The 20,065-nt window shown below is 45.7% G+C and overlaps 1 protein-coding gene across 11 annotated transcripts in view; it reads left to right on the top strand.

Annotated features, from left to right (window-relative positions):
• The window catches only part of LOC147009307 (uncharacterized), a 72,435-nt gene extending 53,025 nt beyond the window's left edge, over positions 1–19,410 (top strand). For 2 of the 11 annotated variants that reach the window (XM_085861728.1, XM_085861733.1), the window contains 4 exons: positions 10,457–10,519; positions 11,139–11,282; positions 14,585–15,058; positions 16,875–19,410. In XM_085861728.1, the coding sequence (XP_085717854.1) occupies positions 10,457–10,519; positions 11,139–11,282; positions 14,585–15,058; positions 16,875–18,592 (2,399 nt within the window). In that variant the 3' untranslated portion in view covers positions 18,593–19,410. Of the gene's footprint in view, positions 1–1,516; positions 1,767–1,806; positions 2,134–10,456; positions 10,520–11,138; positions 11,283–14,584; positions 15,059–16,874 lie in introns of those variants that run through there. The other 9 variants (XM_085861729.1, XM_085861731.1, XM_085861736.1 and 6 more) reach the window with 9 other exon arrangements.
• Positions 19,411–20,065: the final 655 nt, after the last annotated feature.

A 20,065-nucleotide genomic window follows, 5' to 3' on the forward strand; every position in this document is an offset into this window, starting at 1 on the left:
TACAGCAACTCCTTTGGAATGGTAACCATCAGAGCGTCCAGACCAATAGAATGTGTAACCACCCGCCATGATCTCGCCACTATCCGGTCTCTGAACCTCAGAGAGAGCTGCAATACTGATGTAAAAACGCTTGAACTCAGATGATAACTGAGACAGGTGATCATCCTCTCTTAGGGATCGGACTTTTCAGTCACCCACCCGATGGGACCACATCAGGTTAACCCAAGGAGACCGCTGCCTGTTGGACTACACCTCAGCACCACGCCACCGCAATTTGACCCAGTTAGTTTACTCCCTGCTTTTCCTCCTATCACCAATGAATGGCAGTCCCGAAGGCTTTGCCCCAATCCCATCATCATCGATGGGTCTATCATTTCGCCATCACAGACAGGTCGGTGGTCTCTATCTTCTATCGTGTCCTTTCTGGTGTTGCTCCCTCTGCTCATTCTGTGCACCCCTACCCCCAACAGTTTTTCTGCAGGGCTTACATGGTCCACCATCAACCCCTTCTGGTAAATCTACCTCAATCCAGGATCACTGCTCACCTCCTCTCAATCGTTCCTCATTTTTTTCCCCACCCATGGTACCAAATTCCACATCCTCTTCAATCTCAACATTCCCTCCAGTAAGAGAGCTGTTCTCCATCATCTCAGATTGTTCCCAATCCAAAACCGTGATCTTTTATGGACTCGTTAACCCCCCCCCATCCCAATCCCTCGTCCTTCCAAATTTCCACTTTTCCTCCTGACTGTTTCCATCTTGTGCACCCCATGCATCGTCTCCTGCCCCCCATTCCTCTCCAAACCCATTGTTTGTCCGTCTCCCTCTATCTTGGCCTTCAACTCTGCTGTTGGTGTATCTCCCTCTCTCTCTCCCTCTCCCCCCCACCCCCTCGTTTCTTTTGTGTGCTGGCTCTTCCATGAGCCTCGACAATGTATAAAGAAAATCCACTTGTTGTGTTAAAAGATTCCAGGACGATCCTTCATGGATTCTCGTTCGGCAACTTAACCAAGGATGGTTTTCGAAGGTTTTAATCGCAAACGGGTCATCTTTCATTCTTATCCCTGTTGTTCTTTCATTTTTAAAGAAAACACTGGAATCCTTGCTGTCATTAACGGACTGGTGTTTGTTGGTCGTGCTACTACTCAGACAATTCTGGCCTGATTCCATCCAGACTTGCAACATACAATCACCATGACCCCAATTTAGTGTCGAGAGGTGTTTTTATGTTTTCTCGTGGTTTTGGGGAGGTGAGGGGGGGGGGGGTTGCAGACGCGAATTCTCAATGTAAAAGTTATCGTGGAGCGGTATTATAAGTCCCCACCATTTACAGGACAGTATTCCCGTCCCCACGATGTACAGTGCAGTGAGGTGTTTTGAATTATTAGAAGTTGGTATGTTTTTGCTTCATTCACGTAACCAAGGTGTTTTTTTGGGGGGGGGGGAGGGGGAGGGAACGATTGAGGCAGCTGTCAGTTGTCTATACACCGCCCAAGTAAAGGTACGTGTCAGAATATTCGATATGTGGCGAATCTGTTCCCGAGAATTGTAGAATTAACTCATTTCAGAGATTGCTTGCGAGTGCAGTCTTCACTTGCACGCTGTTGTTTGTCTGTGTGATACTGTATTTACTGTACCCTCGGGTACGTGCGCTATGAACCGTGATTTGTCCATGGTGACGCAGAGAACGAACCCCCCGGGATCGAGGAGCGGCTCTGATGGAGAAAACGCGGTCAGTCCGGGAGGTTCTCCCGGGTTTGGACCCGGTACGTACTGATCGTTCGCGTGCGGGGTCCGTGCTTGTCCTCGATTTAAATAAATAATTTATATGGAGAATCCCACGATGTTCGGGTCGGGTCCCCTCGTACACGATCGTGTCGATGTCCCGAGCCGGTGAAGCGATTCCGTTCGCTGGAATCGGAGCTCGAAGGTTGATTTAGTTTCCTAAGAGCAGATTCGTTAGGAATCGGAGCTCCAAGGTTGATTTCGATTCCTAAGAGCAGATTCGTTAATCGACGAGTTGTGAGAGAAGTTCGATCGTGTCCACCTCCACCCTCGGAATCTACAAAACTACTCCCTCCTTTATCTTCGTTATTATCACCTCGACACCTTCGGAATCCTTCATGATCTTCGGTGCTGAGAGAGGTTTTTCTGTTGATCTACGAACTGTACAAGAAATATTAAAAAGGCTGAGAATTTGGGGGTAGTGGGGGTCGGGGAGGGATGGGTTCAGGGTTATTCGCAAATAATACCCCATCCCATCCCATCGCTTCCCTAACGGGTGTATTAAGGGGGTGAGGAGAGTAAGGATGAGGGTAGGGGGAGAATGTCGGGGTGAGGGAGAGGGGAATAGCGATAGGGAGGGGGAATAGCGATAGGGCGGGGGAATAGCGATAGGGAGGGGGAATAGCGATAGGGAGGGGAATAGCGGGAGGGAGATTGGGGAATAGCGAGAGGGAGGGGGAGAGGGAGGGGAATAGCGAGAGGGAGGGGGAGAGGGAGGGGAATAGCGAGAGGGAGGAGGGGAATAGCGAGAGGGAGGAGGAATAGGGCGGGGGAGGGGGAATAGCGAGAGGGAGATGGGGGAATAGCGAGAGGGAGGAGGGGAATAGCGAGAGGGAGGAGGAATAGGGAGGGGAGGGGGAATAGCGAGAGGGAGGAGGAATAGGGAGGGGAGGGGAATAGCGAGAGGGAGATGGGGGAATAGCGAGAGGGAGGGGAATAGCGAGAGGGAGGGGAATAGGGAGAGGGAGATGGGGGAATAGCGAGAAGGAGATGGGGGAATAGCGAGAGGGAGGAGGGGAATAGCGAGAGGGAGATGGGGGAATAGCGAGAGGGAGGAGGGGAATAGCGAGAGGGAGGAGGAATAGGGAGGGGAGGGGGAATAGCGAGAGGGAGGAGGAATAGGGAGGGGGAGGGGAATAGCGAGAGGGAGATGGGGGAATAGGGAGAGGGAGGGGGAATAGCGAGAGGGAGGGGGAATAGGGAGAGGGAGATGGGGGAATAGGGAGAGGGAGATGGGGGAATAGGGAGAGGGAGATGGGGGAATAGCGAGAGGGAGATGGGGGAATAGCGAGAGGGAGGAGGGGAATAGCGAGAGGGAGGAGGAATAGGGAGGGGAGGGGGAATAGCGAGAGGGAGGGGAATAGGGAGGAGGAATAGGGAGGGGAGGGGGAATAGGGAGAGGGAGGGGGAATAGCGAGAGGGAGATTGGGGAATAGGGGGAGGGAGGGGGAATAGGGAGAGGGAGGAGGAAGAGCGAGAGGGAGATTGGGGAATAGCGAGAGGGAGGAGGGGAATAGCGAGAGGGAGGAGGGGAATAGCGAGAGGGAGGAGGGGAATAGCGAGAGGGAGGAGGAATAGAGAGGGGAGGGGAATAGTGAGAGGGAGATTGGGGAATAGCGAGAGGGAGGAGGAATAGGGAGGGGGAATAGCGAGAGGGAGAGGAATAGCGAGATGGAGGGGGATAGCGAGAGGGAGGGGGAAGAGGAAGGGGGAATAGGGAGTGGGAAAGGAAAGTGTGTGGGAAGGGCAAGTGTGTGGGGGGAGACGTCTCACCAAACATCCCTATGCACTACGACTACGGGAGGACGGGTGAGGAGAGGAGTCAGGGAAGGGTTCTCGACTTGCATTTGGCAGTGGGACTTGTGGAGAAGGGGAGTAAGAGGGGGGGGGTCGTTCAGGATTGAACAAAATGGGGTGCATTAACACAGCATGCTATCGGGGTTGAGCAGGGAGGGATTTGGGAAGAGGTAAGCATGAGGGGAGGGGGAGAGAAGGCAGCGTGATGGGAAGGGAAGGTAGCATGAGAGGAAGATAATATGGTGTGAGGGGAAGGGTAGGGAAGGGAAGGCAGCACGAGGGGAGGCAAAGGGAAGGCAGCATGAGAGGAGGGGAAGGGAAGGCAGTGCAAAGGGAGGGGAAGAGAAGGTGGCGTGAAGTGCAGGAAAGGGAAGGCGACGTGAGGGGCGGGGAAGGAAAGGTGGCGTGAAGGGCGGGGAAGGGAAGGCGGCGTTAGAGTGGGGAAAGGAAGGTGGCATGAGGGGTAGGGAAGGGAAGGTAGCGTGAGGGGAGGTGAAGAAGGGCGATAAAATGCACCCAAACATCAACATTTTCTTTTCAACCACTGGTAGAAGAGAGAGTGAGGGAGGAGGGTGAGAGAGAGGGGAGGAGGGTGAGAGAGAGGGGTGAGAGGGAGGGGTGAGAAAGAGGGGAGGGGGTGAGAGAGATAGAGGAGGGGTGAGAGAGAGGAGGGTGAGAGAGAGCGATGGGGTGAGAGAGAGCGATGGAGAGAGAGAGAGAGAGCGAGGGGGGGGGAGAGAGAGAGAGCGAGAGAGAGAGAGAGAGAGCGAGAGAGAGAGAGCGCGAGAGAGAGAGAGAGAGAGAGAGAGAGAGAGAGAGAGCGAGAGAGTGAGGGAGAGAGAGCGAGGGAGAGAGAGAGAGAGAACGAGGGAGAAAGAGAGAGCGAGGGAGAAAGAGAGAGCGAGGGGGAGAGAGAGAGCGAGGGGGAGAGAGAGAGCGAGGGGGAGAGAGAGAGCGAGGGGGAGAGAGAGAGCGAGGGAGAGAGAGAGCGAGGGAGAGAGAGAGCGAGAGCGAGAGCGAGAGAGAGCGAGGGAGAGAGAGAGCGAGGGAGAGAGAGAGCGAGGGAGAGAGAGAGCGAGGGAGAGAGAGAGCGAGGGAGAGAGAGAGAGCGAGGGAGAGAGAGAGAGAGAGCGAGGGAGAGAGAGAGCGAGAGCGAGGGGAGAGAGAGAGCGAGGGAGAGAGAGAGCGAGGGAGAGAGAGAGCGAGGGAGAGAGAGAGCGAGGGAGAGAGAGAGCGAGGGAGAGAGAGAGCGAGGGAGAGAGAGAGAGCGAGGGAGAGAGAGAGAGCGAGGGAGAGAGAGAGCGAGGGAGAGAGAGCGAGGGAGAGAGAGCGAGAACGAGGGAGAAAGAGAGAGAGAGAGCGAGGGAGAGAGAGAGAGAGAGGGAGAGAGAGAGAGAGAGAGAGGGGAGAGAGAGAGAGAGAGAGAGAGAGAGGAGGGGGAGAGAGAGGGAGGGGGGAGAGAGGACAGAGAGAGAGAGGGAGGGGGAGAGAGAGAGAGAGAGAGCGAGGGAGGGGAGAGAGAGAGAGAGAGCGAGGAGGGGGAGAGAGGGAGGGGAGAGAGAGGGAGGGAGAGAGAGGGAGGGAGAGAGAGAGCGAGGGAGAGAGAGAGCGAGGGAGAGAGAGAGCGGGGGAGAGAGAGAGCGGGGGAGAGAGAGAGCGGGGGAGAGAGAGAGCAGGGGAGAGAGAGAGCGGGGGAGAGAGAGCGAGGGAGAGAGAGAGAGCTGGGGAGAGAGAGAGCGGGGGGAGAGAGAGCGTGGGGAGAGAGAGAGAGCGTGGGGAGAGAGAGAGCGAGGGGGAGAGAGAGAGAGAGAGCGAGGGGGAGAGAGAGAGAGAGAGAGCGAGGGAGAGAGAGAGAGAGAGCGAGAGAGAGAGAGAGAGAGGGGAGAGAGAGAGAGAGAGAGAGAGAGAGAGAGAGAGAGAGAGAGAGAGAGAGAGAGAGAGAGAGAGAGAGAGAGAGAGAGAGAGAGAGAGAGAGAGAGCGGGGGGAGAGAGAGCGGGGGGGAGAGAGAGCGGGGGGGAGAGAGAGCGGGGGGAGAGAGAGCGGGGGGGAGAGAGAGCGGGGGGGGGGAGAGAGAGCGGGGGGGAGAGAGAGAGAGCGGGGGAGAGAGAGAGAGCGGGGGAGAGAGAGAGAGCGGGGGAGAGAGAGAGAGCGAGAGCGAGGGAGAGAGAGAGCGAGAGCGAGGGAGAGAGAGAGCGAGAGCGAGGGGAGAGAGAGCGAGAGAGAGAGAGAGAGAGAGGGGGAGAGAGAGAGAGAGAGAGAGATAGAGAGAGAGAGATATAGAGATAGAGATAGAGATAGAGATAGAGATAGAGATATATTTTGTTACGTTTGATGGGGGGGGGTATGCATTCAAATGGTAATTAGGATGTTTAATTAGGTATGCCATGCTGTTCGAGTTTACCAGGATCTCAATGTAATAAGTAGCAATTCAGTGGTGATAAGTTGTCTAGTAAATGTTCATTTCTTCAAGGGGGGAGATGATAATTGTCACGTAATTAGATAGGGACACGCGATAGGGTAAGTGTGTCTGCGTAAACCCCTTTTGGTATTCTCTGAAGACTGGCCGTGACGTCACAGGACAGTGCAGCGGATGGCTCCGCCCCGTGATCACGATTGGCGGAAGGCGATGGCGGTGGGCCAATAAACGGCTCGATTGAAGTGACGAGGACAGAAGGATAAAAAGGTTCTGTTCGGGGTCGAAAAGGAAGAAGAAGAAGATTACAACCAAAAGATCGTGAGTTTTTTGGTGTGGAAGCTGTGGCGGCAGAGAGCGTCCTGGTTGTTGTGCTGAATTGATCGTGTTCTTGATCGTGTCTGGGAGCCTTGCCGAGCCTCGTGCCTCGCTTTGGTTGGCTCTGGGGTTCTGCTGACTCGGAGTGCGGGGTCGGGCGGCGGGCGGACCTGCCTCCCTCTCCTGCTCGCGGCTTGGCGCCGGAGCTGGTTCCCTGGCGGCTGTGAGCGGACTTGGGCCAAGACCAGGAGGTCAACAGCACCACGGTTTCTCCTGCCCCCCTGACGAGAGCAAGGCCAGCTCGTCCGGCGCCGATCCAGGGACAGTTGCGTCCACACCACGGTCCAGCCTGACCACCAGAAATAGCTACGGTGTGTGTGTGTGTGTGTGTGTGTGTGTGTGTGTGTGTGTGTGTGTGTGTGTGTGTGTGTGTGTGTGTGTGTGTGTGTGTGTGTGTGTGTGTGTGTGTGTGTGTGTGTGTGTGTGTGTGTGTGTGTGTGTGTGTGTGTGTGTGTGTGTGTGCTTGGCTTGGCGCCTTAGAGGGATTGAGAACTGTATATTCATTGGAATTGTCTGTGTTTTTCCCCACGCCCGATCCCACACCATCCTGTCGAATCGCCCCGGATCCCTCTTCTTGCCGAGTCTTGTTATTTCTGGTAATAATTAGAAAAACAAATAAACATCATCAACTCAGTGAAAAGTGACTCGTGCCACCTTCCTCGTCCCGTTTGCGGTAGAGCGATTAGAACCGCCATGTTTGGGTTATAAACAAATAAATCGCCTCCATCGTTTCGGCTCATTCTACGTTGGCGGGACTGTTCAAGTCCCTTGGACGTCACAATATATATATATATATATATATATATATATATATATATATATATATATATATATATATATATATATATATATATATATATATATATATATATATAATATATACATACGAGAAAGAAGGATGAGGATGAGGAGATTGGGACCATACTCTGTGCAGAGCGTTGGTGCTGCTTTCGCAGTTTCCTTGGCTATTGGGCACAATCCTGGATGGGTCGCCACTCCAACACAGTATATCAGTATGCTCGCACTCATTTTGCCGACCTCGGAAGGATGACAGGCTGAGTTAACCCCACCTGGTATTAATTCAACAGCTGAGCTGGATTTGAACTCTGGACCCTGGGATCCAAAGCCTGCCACCCTAACCATTAAGCCAACACCAGGCACAAGAAAGAGGATTGCGGCAGATGTGACGTCCAGTTTAAAGTCCATCCGAGGGATGGCACATACATTGATAATCACCCTGTCTTTGAAACCGGGATGACAGTTTATATCTGGGTCGATTATTCAAACCTTAGCTAGACAGCTAATAGCAAGCGTGTGTCCTTTTCGGCTATCCTGCCATGATGTGGCATTTCATTGCTTTGTATAACAACTGAAAACATTTTTTACTCAATGTAATCTTATTTATTTTCCATTCCCATCTCCGGAAATGTCATCAGGTGTAACCAAGCTGCCATTTCACCATCGTAGCTTGAAGAGCGCTCGCCAAGTGGCTTAACCACTCAAGCAAGTACTCCAACGAAACAGTTGATGAGGAACGGCTGTCTTGGCAAGTGATTAGCGATCGCCGATTGGTCATGTAAACACCATGCACCCGGAGATGCCCAAGCAATGTCCGAATTGGACAAATGAACACTTAAAAATATTTTTTTTTTAGCAGTCGGAACTACTGCTGAGGTCAATAAAGAAGTTTAAATTTGAAATTTGGTTGGGATGAAGCGATTCCAGAGGTTATGGCATGTGCAGAAATTAAATGAAGCCACAATCGCTGGCTTTTATCGACATTGCAATGTATCCAGTAATTCGTAGCAAGTGGATGATCAGGCGTTCGATGATATGAGTGAGGGAAGTGGAAAAAAAAAATAATAAAACTTCATCGTAAAGAAATAGGTGCGGCCTGTTCCTAGTGAAGGCATTGTTGAGCAGGCTTAAAAAAAATAGGCAGCTCAAGACTTTTGTGAGCTGATAGATGGCTGACCAAGATGGCGCACCGCCAACTTCGTTCGGCTTATTTTGGTTTTTCGTGATGAATACGCCATAAATTATCCTCAAAAGGGATGTTTAAATTCACCCAAACACCCAATTTTCATTTTTCCCTTTGTATGCATGAAAAATTTGGGGCCGTTTGGTTTCATGGTTTTGGAGTTATGGAGGAGACATACACACGCACACACAACACAAAATTTGTGCTTGGATAATATAGGCAATTTTTCGGTAATCAGCAGATTGAAGTCAGTGTGATTGGAGTCAGTGTGACTGCAGTTCGTACTGTATACAACCCAAAAACCTGAAGTAGCTTTCACCCGTGTTTTGTAGGAATTTCAATGAACGAATTAAGACCTAGGACCACTGGACCTGTAGCTTACTTGAGCCCTGCCCTAATGTTTTAACTCAAATTTGGTAGCATTCTCACTGGTGGGTTTGCAGAGGAAGATTTTTGAAGGAATTTACATGATTTTCCCAAACATTTACTCTATCAGCCATTTTACCACTTCCGGTCACATGATCGGCATGACCACAAATTTAATTAACATCTCCACCATGGCCTGTTGCAATCCAAATTTGGTGGGTCTGGAGAAGATTTTGGAAGGAATTTGCACGACTGCCATTTTGACACACTTCTGGTCACGTGATCAGTATGACTTCGGCAATTTAACATCCCTGCCCTGGCCTAATGTTGTAAGCCAAGTTTGGTAGCATTCTGGATCAGAAGATTTTGGAAGGAATTTGTGTGACCACCATTTTGACATGCTTCCGGTCATGTGATTGGCCTGACTTTGGAAATTTAACATCCTTGCCCTGGCCTAATGTTGAAACCCCAATTTGGTAGCATTCTGACTGGTGGGTCTGGAGAAGAAGATTTTTGAAGGAATTTATGCGATTTTCCCAAAAGTTGACGAACTCAGCCATTTTGACACACTTCCGGTCAAGTAATCGGCATGACCTTCGCAATTACCCTGGCCTAATATTGTCACTCAAATTTGGTAGCATTCTGACTGGTGATGAAATTTTGCCGCCATGGCGCCCGTAACCAAGCATGCACCGTTCATATTCCCATGCACAGATATGTGGAGAGTCCCTTTACAAATCCAAATCTACCCACATGTACCTCTCCCTTGTAGAAACTGCCGACTGTATATTCCGATAGGGACATGAACTGTACCACTATCGACTGTCGGGCGCTCTGCAAGTAGCTTAAGCAATCAAGCAAGCACGCTAACGGAACAGCTGGCTTGGCAAGCGATTACCGATCATGAACCCATGCACCCGGAAACGTCCAAGCAATGTCCGAATTGGAAAAATGAACACTTTTTTTTTTTTAGCAGTCAGAGCTGCTGCTATAAGATCATTTCTGGAGCTTAAATTTTGTAATTTAGCTCAGTTTAAGAGATTCGCAATGTTATGGCATGTGCGGAAATCAAATATAGCCATGAATGCTGGCATCCCCAGGCGTTTATAAGCATTGCAATGTTTCCAGCGATTCATAGCTATGATCAACAGGCATTTGATAATATGAGTGAGGAAAGTGGAAAAACAAAGAAAACTTTATCATGAAGAAATCGTTGTGGCTTGTTCCAACTCAAGGCATTGTTGAGCAGGCTTAAAAAAGTGGCGAAATAAACCCAGCAAGTTAACTCAGGATGTGCCTTGAGACCTCAACAAGAGCAAGGTGGCCGAGAATTCACTTGATGAAGGATATCATTAAATAAGGCCGTGAATTATCTTCAAAAAGGGTGTTTAATTAACCAAAACACCCATTTTTTTTTTCACTCGTACACTCCATTGGAGTTCCTGGAGTACACATGCAAATTTTTAGGCTGCTAGATTTCATGGTTTTGGAGTTGTGGAGGAGACACACGAACTCACACACACTGACATTTATTATTGTAAGATTAACCAAGAGAGATTGTTGGGTTTGTTTCCTTTACTTTACGTAACCACAAGCTATTAATCACTTTACTTTTCCAAGTCGTTTGTAAAAGACATTTTTGAGGGGATTAAAAAGTACAAATTTTCTGGATATCTCTTGTAATGAAGATTTTTCTCTTTAAAGTTGAGTTTGAATTTGATATTTTTATTTTCAGATTTTATTGTGAAGGTGAAGGTGGAGTCCGAGTTCGTTGATGATTGCTCCTCACTCATCAAAGGTTTGATCTACAGCAACAAAAACGTTCCTATTACAGTTCACCTTAAATGATAATGCATTTCCTTCCAGAATACAAACACTTTGCTCCATTATATCTCGAACCTGCTGTGTTTCCCACTGTGCAAGCATTTAAGGATTTTAGAGATGGGAAGGGGAGTTTGAGGGAGGGGGGGGTGGAGGCGAAGGAGGTGGAGGAGGGGGGGGAGGAAAGACACGAAAAGAGTATTTTTCACCAAAAATGATGCCCTTTCTCAATGATAAGGGTGACTCTCCCTCCCAAAAAATTGTCATTTTTCACCATGACAATAGTACCCACTCGATTATTGAAAAACACCAACAGAAGCCCATGGTTGTATACACATATCTCTTGAAGCAAAGAAGTAGAGTAAAGTGAGTTTTGCAACCAAGCTGTTAGTGCAATTGGTTATTCTTCCACAAAGTGTTTCAATTTCATCAACAACAGAGATTTGTAAAACAATCCTTGACATACCCCCATGAGAAGAAGTCTAAAGGCATCACCTCGGGAGACTGGAGGCCAGAGCACTACCCCACCATGTCCAATCCATCCACCGGGAAAGTTATCTGTTCTAAAGGTTGCACTATCTGCACACGGTTTGCAGATGAAGCTCCTCTGGTGAAGATGGAAACCTTCCAGAGTAACTCTCTTCAGACCTCCCAGTATGCTTTGTGCAATGAGCATGTAAAGCAGGAGCCGTGTGTTTCTCCCACTGCGGAGCCGAGCAAAGCTGATGAGGTGCCAGAAGGTAAGCCGAGTTGTGCAGAAAAAACATCGTGCCTTGTTTATTTGTTTTGTTTGTTATTTTTACGAAGGAATTATTTCTTTCCAAACCTTGTAGAATTGCAGATGAAGCGTGTGCACCCAAGTGGTCTTTTTAACTCAACATTATCTCAATTATAATACCAAGCTTGCACACTAAAAACTCGGCTCGCCGTCACACGATCCCTATGAAATTGCTATGGCACTTAGCGGACATGCCGACAATGTTTGGGAAGTCTTGGCGTTCCATAGTACCACTTGCATTTTGCACAATGCGTATTTTTGTCATTCCCCGTGTACGGTCTGTCGTCTGCTACCAGCCTTGTTGTACTGCTATCCCGTGCATGTGCACGGGTATCGCTAGTTTTTTATGTTAGCTCAACAGGTTGCATTTGAAGCATTTCTGCACTTTAGTCAGGATTCATTGGACACAAGAAGCTAAAGTTTGAAAATCTTTATTTCACAAATTCATTCTGTAGAAATTGCATTGTAAATAACAAACCAATTGAGATTAATGGGAATGACAAGTTTGAAAGACAAGTTTATCACTATTATCTCGTCACGTGATACAATATATGTACATTCAAGACCCGTACCAGAATGGAGCAAGTCTGGATGCTTTCTTTGACATCTCAGATCAGTTATTGTTGGGTTGGAAGTGAAAATCCAAATAATTTATTGGATTGTGTCTCCATTCCCTCTAATCCAGTGATCGTTGTGTTGTTTTTGAATCATTGCCAACGGCGATTTTAATTAAGTTCAAACTGTGCAGGCCACCGTTCATATTCCCATTTTAAAAGTGTTAAATACAAATCCTCATGCTAATGGCATAAATGAAGTGATTTGTACCTCTCACACCTACCTGACGAATGTTAGACATGCACGCTCATTCTCTTTCTCCTGTCGGACCATATGTCAAACCCTCCTATCTACTTTCTTTACAATCCCCTTGAGGAAGTTCAGTCATTCAAACTCACAAGTCTCATTGTCAGCCACAGTTTCTCGGCAAACCACTTTTCTAAGTCGGCTTTTTAAGCCAGTCTCTGACTGGGCATCCTCTGTCATACAAATTCCGAGTATCCACCTACAAGGCCTTCATCTGCAGCCTGATGGAGAACTGCACTCCCCTCTGGTCTGGCTTTCCTGCCTCACCTTTTTCAGCTTGACATTGTGGAAACGAAAGGTGTCAAGATTATTGTAATCTCCCATGATGAGGCTCAGATTATGGGCCTCTCCCTTTCTCATTGCAGACAGGTTGGTGGTATATCTGTCTTCTACCACCTCCTTTCTGGTCTTGTACCCCTAATCTTTCTGTGATTTGTCTCCCCAGACGCTCTTCTCCTTGGTTTCTGGAGGGAGCATGCGGGTCTCTATCAATCACCTTCTGATGAAACTTCTGAAATCCACAATTGCTGCTCACCTCCACTCATTCGTTCCTCTTTTTAGCTTATCTGGAATTTACATTACAAATAAGGTGTTGTCATCGTGCACCGTCCATCCGTCTCCTTTTGCGACTTCGCTGGCCAAACCGCTGGGACTGTCTGGCTGAAATTTTGCAGCAACGTTCCACTCCTGACTGGTAACAGGAATTGCAAAGCTCATTCTGGTCACGTGACTTTAAGTAGGTCAAAATGGCTGACTTGGTAAATTTCCTCAACAATCCTTTTCTCCAGACCCACCAGTCAGAATGTTACTAAATTTGGGTTACAGCATTTTGATAGGGTCCTGATGTTAAATTGCGGAGGCCATTCCGATCACATGACCACAAGTTTGTCAAAATGGCAGTCAAAAATTCCTTCCAAAATCTTCTTCTCATCTACCAGTCTGAATGTTACCAAATTTTGGTTACAACATTAGGCCAGGGTTGGGATGTTAAGTTTCTGAAGTCATTCCGAGCACCTGATCGTAAGTGTGAAAATGGCCAACTTAGTCAATTTTAGGGAAAAATTGTGTAAATTCCTTCAAAAATCTTCTTCCCCAGACCCACTAGTGAGAATGCTACCAATTTACGGTTACAACATTTGGATAGGGTCTCGATAATTAGTGGAGGTCATACTGATCACGTGACTGGAAGTGTCAAAATGGCCGACAGTCAAGTTTTGTGAAAATCGCATAAATTCCAACAAACATTATCTTCTCTCGACCCACCAGTCAGAATCCTACCAAATTTAGGTCAAAACATTTGGACACGGTCCTAATGTTAAATTGCGGAGGCCATGTTTATCATGTGACTGGAAGTGTGTCAAAATGGCGGTCGCGCAAATTCCTTCCAAAATCTTCTTCTCTCGACCCACCTGTCAGAATGCGAACAAATTTGGGTTGCAACATTATGGTAAGGCAGGGAAGTTAATTATGTTGTGGATCATGTGACCGGAAGTGTGTCAAAATGGCTGACTTGTTCAACTTTTGGGAATGTCGCATTAATTCCTTTAAAAAAAACTTCTTATCCAGACCCACCCATCAAAATCCTACCAAATTTGGGTTACAGCATTAGGACAGGGTCTTGATGTTAAATTGCGGAGGTCATGACGATCACATAACCAAAAGTGTGTCAAAATGGTGGATTCAGGAAAAAAATATATTTGAAAATGACAAATTCCTTGAAAAATCTTCCTCACCAGACCCACCAGTCAAAATTCCACCAAATTTTGGTTACAACATTGGGTTAGGGCCCAGATAAGCTGTAGGTCCAGTGGTTGTATTTCCCCCCCCCCCCCTCCCCAACTGTGGAATCAACTTCCACATCCTCGTCATTCTTATTCTTCCATCCAGGTCTTCAAGATGGCTGTTCACCACCATCAAAGTTTCCCCCATCCAAACCAGCTGTTTCAAGACAGCTATTCACCCTCGTCCAAACCTATGATATTTTCTACTCCAATCACCCCCCTCACCCTATACCCCACCCCCAAACCCACCTCCTTCCAACTTTCCAATTTTTCCTTCCCGAGTGTTTGCCTTTGTATTCATCTTGTCCACCCCATGTGTTCTCATGTGTATCCACTCCCTACCTCTCATTCCATGCCACACACATTATTAGCCCCCATTGGACTTAGTCCGAAATGGGGGCTTATGGATTTGGTCTCTATTTTGTGTCCGTGCTTGTGTGCGTTTGTACCCATATCTTGGATACGTATGGACCGATTTTATTCAGACTTGGAAGAAAGACAACACATGGTGTTATCCAGAGACATAACAGAAGTAAACAGACACCTTACATTTCTTCATTTCATATATTTAAAGCAAGTTTTACTCAGTGATATCTGCTAATAATCAACTATTTATTTTCAGAAACGAGTTCCTGGGTCTTGTACGACAATTTACTCTGCCTCGAAACCAGGGAGCACACGACCTTTGTGATTTGCAGAGGACAAATTGTTGGCCAATCGGAAGGTGGAGTCGGCCAGCGTCAGATAGCTCAGAACCTTGGCATTCCGCTTTCTACAGTCAATCGGGTGATTGTGCAATTCACCAGCGAAGGCAAGGAATCCACAGCTTCCTGTTCCATTCGACCTGGGCCCTTAGAAAGGTGTCTTCGAGCTGTCAAGCAGATCATTGAGAAAACTCCCCGTTGCAAGGCAGCAGATGTTGCAGAGGAGGTCCAAGTTAACTCAAGAACTGCTGTGCCGTACCTTCATCAACTGGGCTACTATGGGAGAGCAGCTCAGAGAAAACCTCTTCTTTGGAGATTCAAAGGAGAAAGAAGTGGGCTGACGAGATGGCCGACAGACCCTTGGAGTTTTGGCAAACTGTCATTTTTTTCAGGTGAGTCCCAATTTGTTCAATGCGTATGGGTCTGGAGACTTCCCAGTCAAGAGTTCTCTTTGAACGGATTGCAGCCAACAGTCAAACATGGTGGTTTTTAGCTCGCCTGTTCGAAGAACAGAGAGCTATAGCGATATCAGCGTCAGTGTCAGTGTCAGCGTCAGCGTCAGCGTGAAAATGTTAAAGTTTTTGGTGCAAGTTATTTAGAAGCTTGCCATTCATTTAATATGTGTACTAAGATGCTGATATTTGGCATGGAGGTTCCTTTGGGGTATATTATTGATGTAGTGAAGTTGAAATTAAAAAATAATTTCAAATTTTAAATATTTTTTACCTGTTTTGAACTTAACATTTTTGTAGATTCAGAACTCGTTAGTTCAATGCCTGAAAGAGTAAAAGTGTTGAAAACTGCAAATGGCAAGTCTACCAAATACGAGTGTCATAAAATGGATAAAATGTTCTTCAAATGTTAAATAAATAAATAATTCTAAAATCATGGTGTCTATTTACATCTGTCATGTCTCCATAGGTATGCACTTGATTTGTATTTTTTCATGAGCTGATCAAAGATGGCCGACTGGTGGCTATTTTGTTACTTAAATGTGTCCCCAACCATTTCTCAGAAATGCATGGTCCGATTTTGTTCAAACTTGGCACAAGTACATCACATGATGACATACACGTGCCTCTCACTTTATTTTGCGATCTGATCAAAGATGGCCAACTGCTAGACTGGTGACCATTGTCGTAAAAAAATATGGGCTAGCCTATTAACTCCTTACAGCAAAATTACGAACACATTAGGGGCGATGACATTTTAAGTCTTTGTTCCTTCTTTGTCCAAGTCTTCCTCTATTTTGTCTTTTAACTCTGCTGTTGGTGTTTTACCCCCTTTCTCTACTGTTCCTTTTGTTATGTTGCAACCTCATACGTTCTGTGTTCTCCCTCTTCAACGGCCCTTGACCTTTTATGCAATAAACAAATAAATTGCTTCAACACCTGGAACATGACTTTTAATCCATCTAAGTCCTAAAAGATCATCATACCTTCTTGAAAAGTAAAACCAAAACTGATTTTTGCTTTGATGATGAACCTTTGAAAAAGGGTCTGTATTTGAGAAATCCATGGGTCTCGCTATTGCTGCTGGCATGTTCATGAGAGCCTCAATTTCCAGGTGAGCCTTTGAAGACAGGTGCAAGTGTACAGCACCTAGGTATAGTACTTCTCATTGCCAACAAAACCTTTTCATAGCATGGTGGAGTATTGTTCTCTCTGGTAGACTGGTGTACTCATTTTTCTGGATATTGTAGAGGTCAAACATTTGAAAATCATTCGCAAAGACACAAAATCTGTTCTCCCTCAGGCCAGGTTGGTGTAAGTTTGATCTTGTACCTTCTCTCATATAGTCCTGCATCTTCTTTCCTTTCAGCCGAATGCCTTTCCTTCATACTATCACACACAGAGATTATGTATCTGGAATTAATTTGTGAACAGGATAAAGGGAGACCTTACAAAATATAAATGAGGACTGCTTATCATACCTTACCATCATCCGTTGCCAGAATGATTGAATAACTTCTGCTAAGGTAGCTTGTGTTTAGTCGGTCACTCAAAGACCTATTTGGGAATATCAAAAATTCTGCCATTTGTTTTTGGAATCCTTGGAATTTTTTGGAATGATCTGGAGTTTCTCCATAGAGCGAAGGACAAAAATATGGCAGATGTTTAATCTCACATGAATGATATATTTGTCAGTTCTGCAACATTTTAAAGTTTTGGTGAATTTTGAATATTTTTTTGTGATTTGTCTTTCCAGTGAAACAAATGAAACTGGTTTCTTGTTCCAACTGTTCCCAGTTGTTCAACTCAGAAGTTTTCAATCGCCATGTGACACAAACAGTTTGTCAAGAAACTAACACGTTGAGCAGCATGTCTTCCATCCGCCGTTGTAAAAGTTGCACAGAGATCCTCAAGACTATCCAAGGAAGTAAGAGACCACACGTGTGTTCTGTGTGTAAAAAATCATTTACCGAGTTATCATCTTTGAAACGACATCAAAAAATACACACAGGAGAGAAGCCCTACAAGTGTCGTGTGTGTTGTAAAGGCTTTGGTGAATCAGCACAATTATATATTCATCAAAGAATACACACAGGCGAGAAGCCACATATGTGCTCTGCATGTCCTAAGGCTTTTACTCATTTGGCTAGTTTACACAATCATCGTAAAATACACACAGGAGAGAAGCCATACAAATGCTCTCTATGTCTTAAGACCTTTGCTGTGAGGACGACATTAAAAAGACATAACAAAATACACACGGGAGAGAAGCCGTACAAGTGCACTATGTGTCCTAAGGCTTTTACTCAATTGGCTAGTTTACACGATCATCAACGAATACACACCGGAGAGAAGCAAGAGAAGCCCTACAAGTGTTCTACCTGTCACAACGCATTTGCTAAAAGAGCAGCATTAAGAAGACATCACAAAATGCACACGGGAGAAAAGCCCTACAAGTGTTCCATGTGTCATAAAGCATTCACTGCGAAATCAACATTAAGAGAACATGAAAGAATACATACAGGGGAGAAGCCCTACAAGTGTTCTGTGTGTTTTAAAGCCTTTGTTCGATTACGTCCCTTAAAGGTTCATCAAAGAACACATACTGGAGAACAGCCAAACAAGTGTCATGTTTGCAGCAAGAATTTTGCTTCTTCCTCATATTTATGTGAACATAAAAAAGTGCACAGTGGAGAAAAGTCCTTTAAGTGTTCTGTTTGCAATAAGGATTTTACTTCTTCCTCATATTTATGTCAACATATAAAATTACACAATCAAGAAAAGCCCTACAAGTGTTCTGTTTGCAGTAAGGATTTTGTTTCTTCATCACATTTGCATCGACATAGAAAAACACACACAGGAGAGAAACCATACAAATGCTCCATCTGCCTGATTGCCTTTGCTCGTCCATTGCATTTGCGTGAACATCAAAGAATTCATACAGGAGAGAAGCGCAACAAGTGTTCTGTTTGTCTTAAGGCCTTTACCCTTGTAAAAACTTTGAAGAATCATCAAAGAATACATACTGGAGAGAAGCCCTACAAATGTTCTGTTTGCAACAAGTTTTTTGGTCATTCCTCACATTTATATCAACATAAAAAAATACACAGCGGAGAAAAGCCCTACAAGTGTTCTGTTTGCAAGAAGGATTTTGTTTTTTCATCACGTTTGCATCGACATTCAAAAATACACACAGGAGAGAAACCTCATGAGTGTTCTGTGTGTCTAAAGACATTTGTTCAAAGAGCAACATTAGTAATTCATCAAAGAACACATACAGGAGAGAAGCCCTACAAGTGTCCTGTGTGTTTTAAAGCCTTCGTTCGACCACTTCACCTGAAGGATCATCAAAGAACACATACAGGAGAGAAGCCATACAAGTGTTCTGTTTGCAACAAGGATTTTGGTTATTCCTCATCAATGAAAAGACATGAAAGAATTCACACAAGAGAAAGGATATCAACGACTCTATGAGAAAGGTTTTCACACCGAAGGAAAAACTTGGAGGTACCGCCTGACGCCAAAACTATCACAAGCAAATCTGCAGAGGAACAGAATGGGTTTAAATGAAGTGAGCTCATCCACTGTGGAGACGATCCACGCATGAATTATTGGGGATACACAAAAGAGGACAACGCTTCCAGGAGCAACTAAAAACGTCACAACTATCTTCAAAAGCTGATAGTTTCACTGAAAAAGATCACCGGTCAAAAAACCCCACAAATGCCCATCCAAAGTGAGAATAGAGGAAATTACTGTTAGTCAACAAGCAACTGAAGACCAGAGAGAACGGACCCACAAACAGTTGAACAGAAGAAGTTCAACTGGTCAAAAATGGAAAATGGATGTTGCTTTGGGCCTGGGAATGTGCCAGACGAAATTCCTGAAGATGAGGCACTGTAATACATGTGAGTACAATTATTTTGAATATACATTGTACGACTTTCCAACAGTTCAGACTTTAAAATAAAAGATGTCTTCAGCACATTGTGGTGAAGGTGCACAACTGATGGACTGGCAGAAGACATGTCAGCCCCACAAGAGGAGATGGAACAACAAGCTTTTCAAGAAGCAAGACCTGATACACCAAACATTGTGCACAAAGTGGAGTTTTACTTTCCATTCATCAAATCCAAATTTGTTTGGGTGCAGGATATCTCAAAAAGTTGCTGATAGATTCGGGTCAAACTTGGTGGACAGGTTGGGTGCGTCACAAGGACGAATTGATTTGACCGAATTTGGATCCGATCATTTTTTTCATGATTCTTCACCATTGAGAGATGATGGAGAAAAACGATATATATATATATATATATATATATATATATATATATATATATATATATATATATATATATATATATATATATATATATATATATATATATATATATATATATATATATATATATATATATATATATATATATATATATGTCATGGCAAGCAAAGACAGGGAGGTAAACTTGATTTTAATTTGGATTTTAATTAACTCTGTATGTGTAAGTATCACAGCAGTTGTTACTTCAATGCAAGCGATAACTCGTGGAATGCATGTGAACATTCCGTACGGGCACGCACCACTTCCAGATAGTGAAGACTTAATGTATTCTAATAATTTCTCGATTTCTTATGCGCATTTATAGATAAACACAATGCCCAATCCAGTCGTCATTTACGAGAGCGAAGGAACGGCCTGTGTGTGTGTTTCTGGCTCGCGGTTTGAAAGTTTTTTTTGGGGGGGGGGGTTGCACATATGGGCACGCGAGAGCGAAGGAACGGCCTGTGTAGTTGTTTGTGGCTCGCGGTTTGAAGTTTTATTTATTTATTATTATTATTATTTTGGGGGGGTTTGCACGTACAGCCACGCACGTACGGGCACACACGTACAGCCACGTGAGAGTGAAGGAACGGCCTGTGTATTTGTTTGTGGCTCGCGGTTTGAAA

Source organism: Eptatretus burgeri, chromosome 17, assembly GCF_056783735.1.
Source record: "Eptatretus burgeri isolate ZD-2024b chromosome 17, Ebu_testis_v1, whole genome shotgun sequence".
Lineage (NCBI taxonomy): Eukaryota > Metazoa > Chordata > Myxini > Myxiniformes > Myxinidae > Eptatretus > Eptatretus burgeri.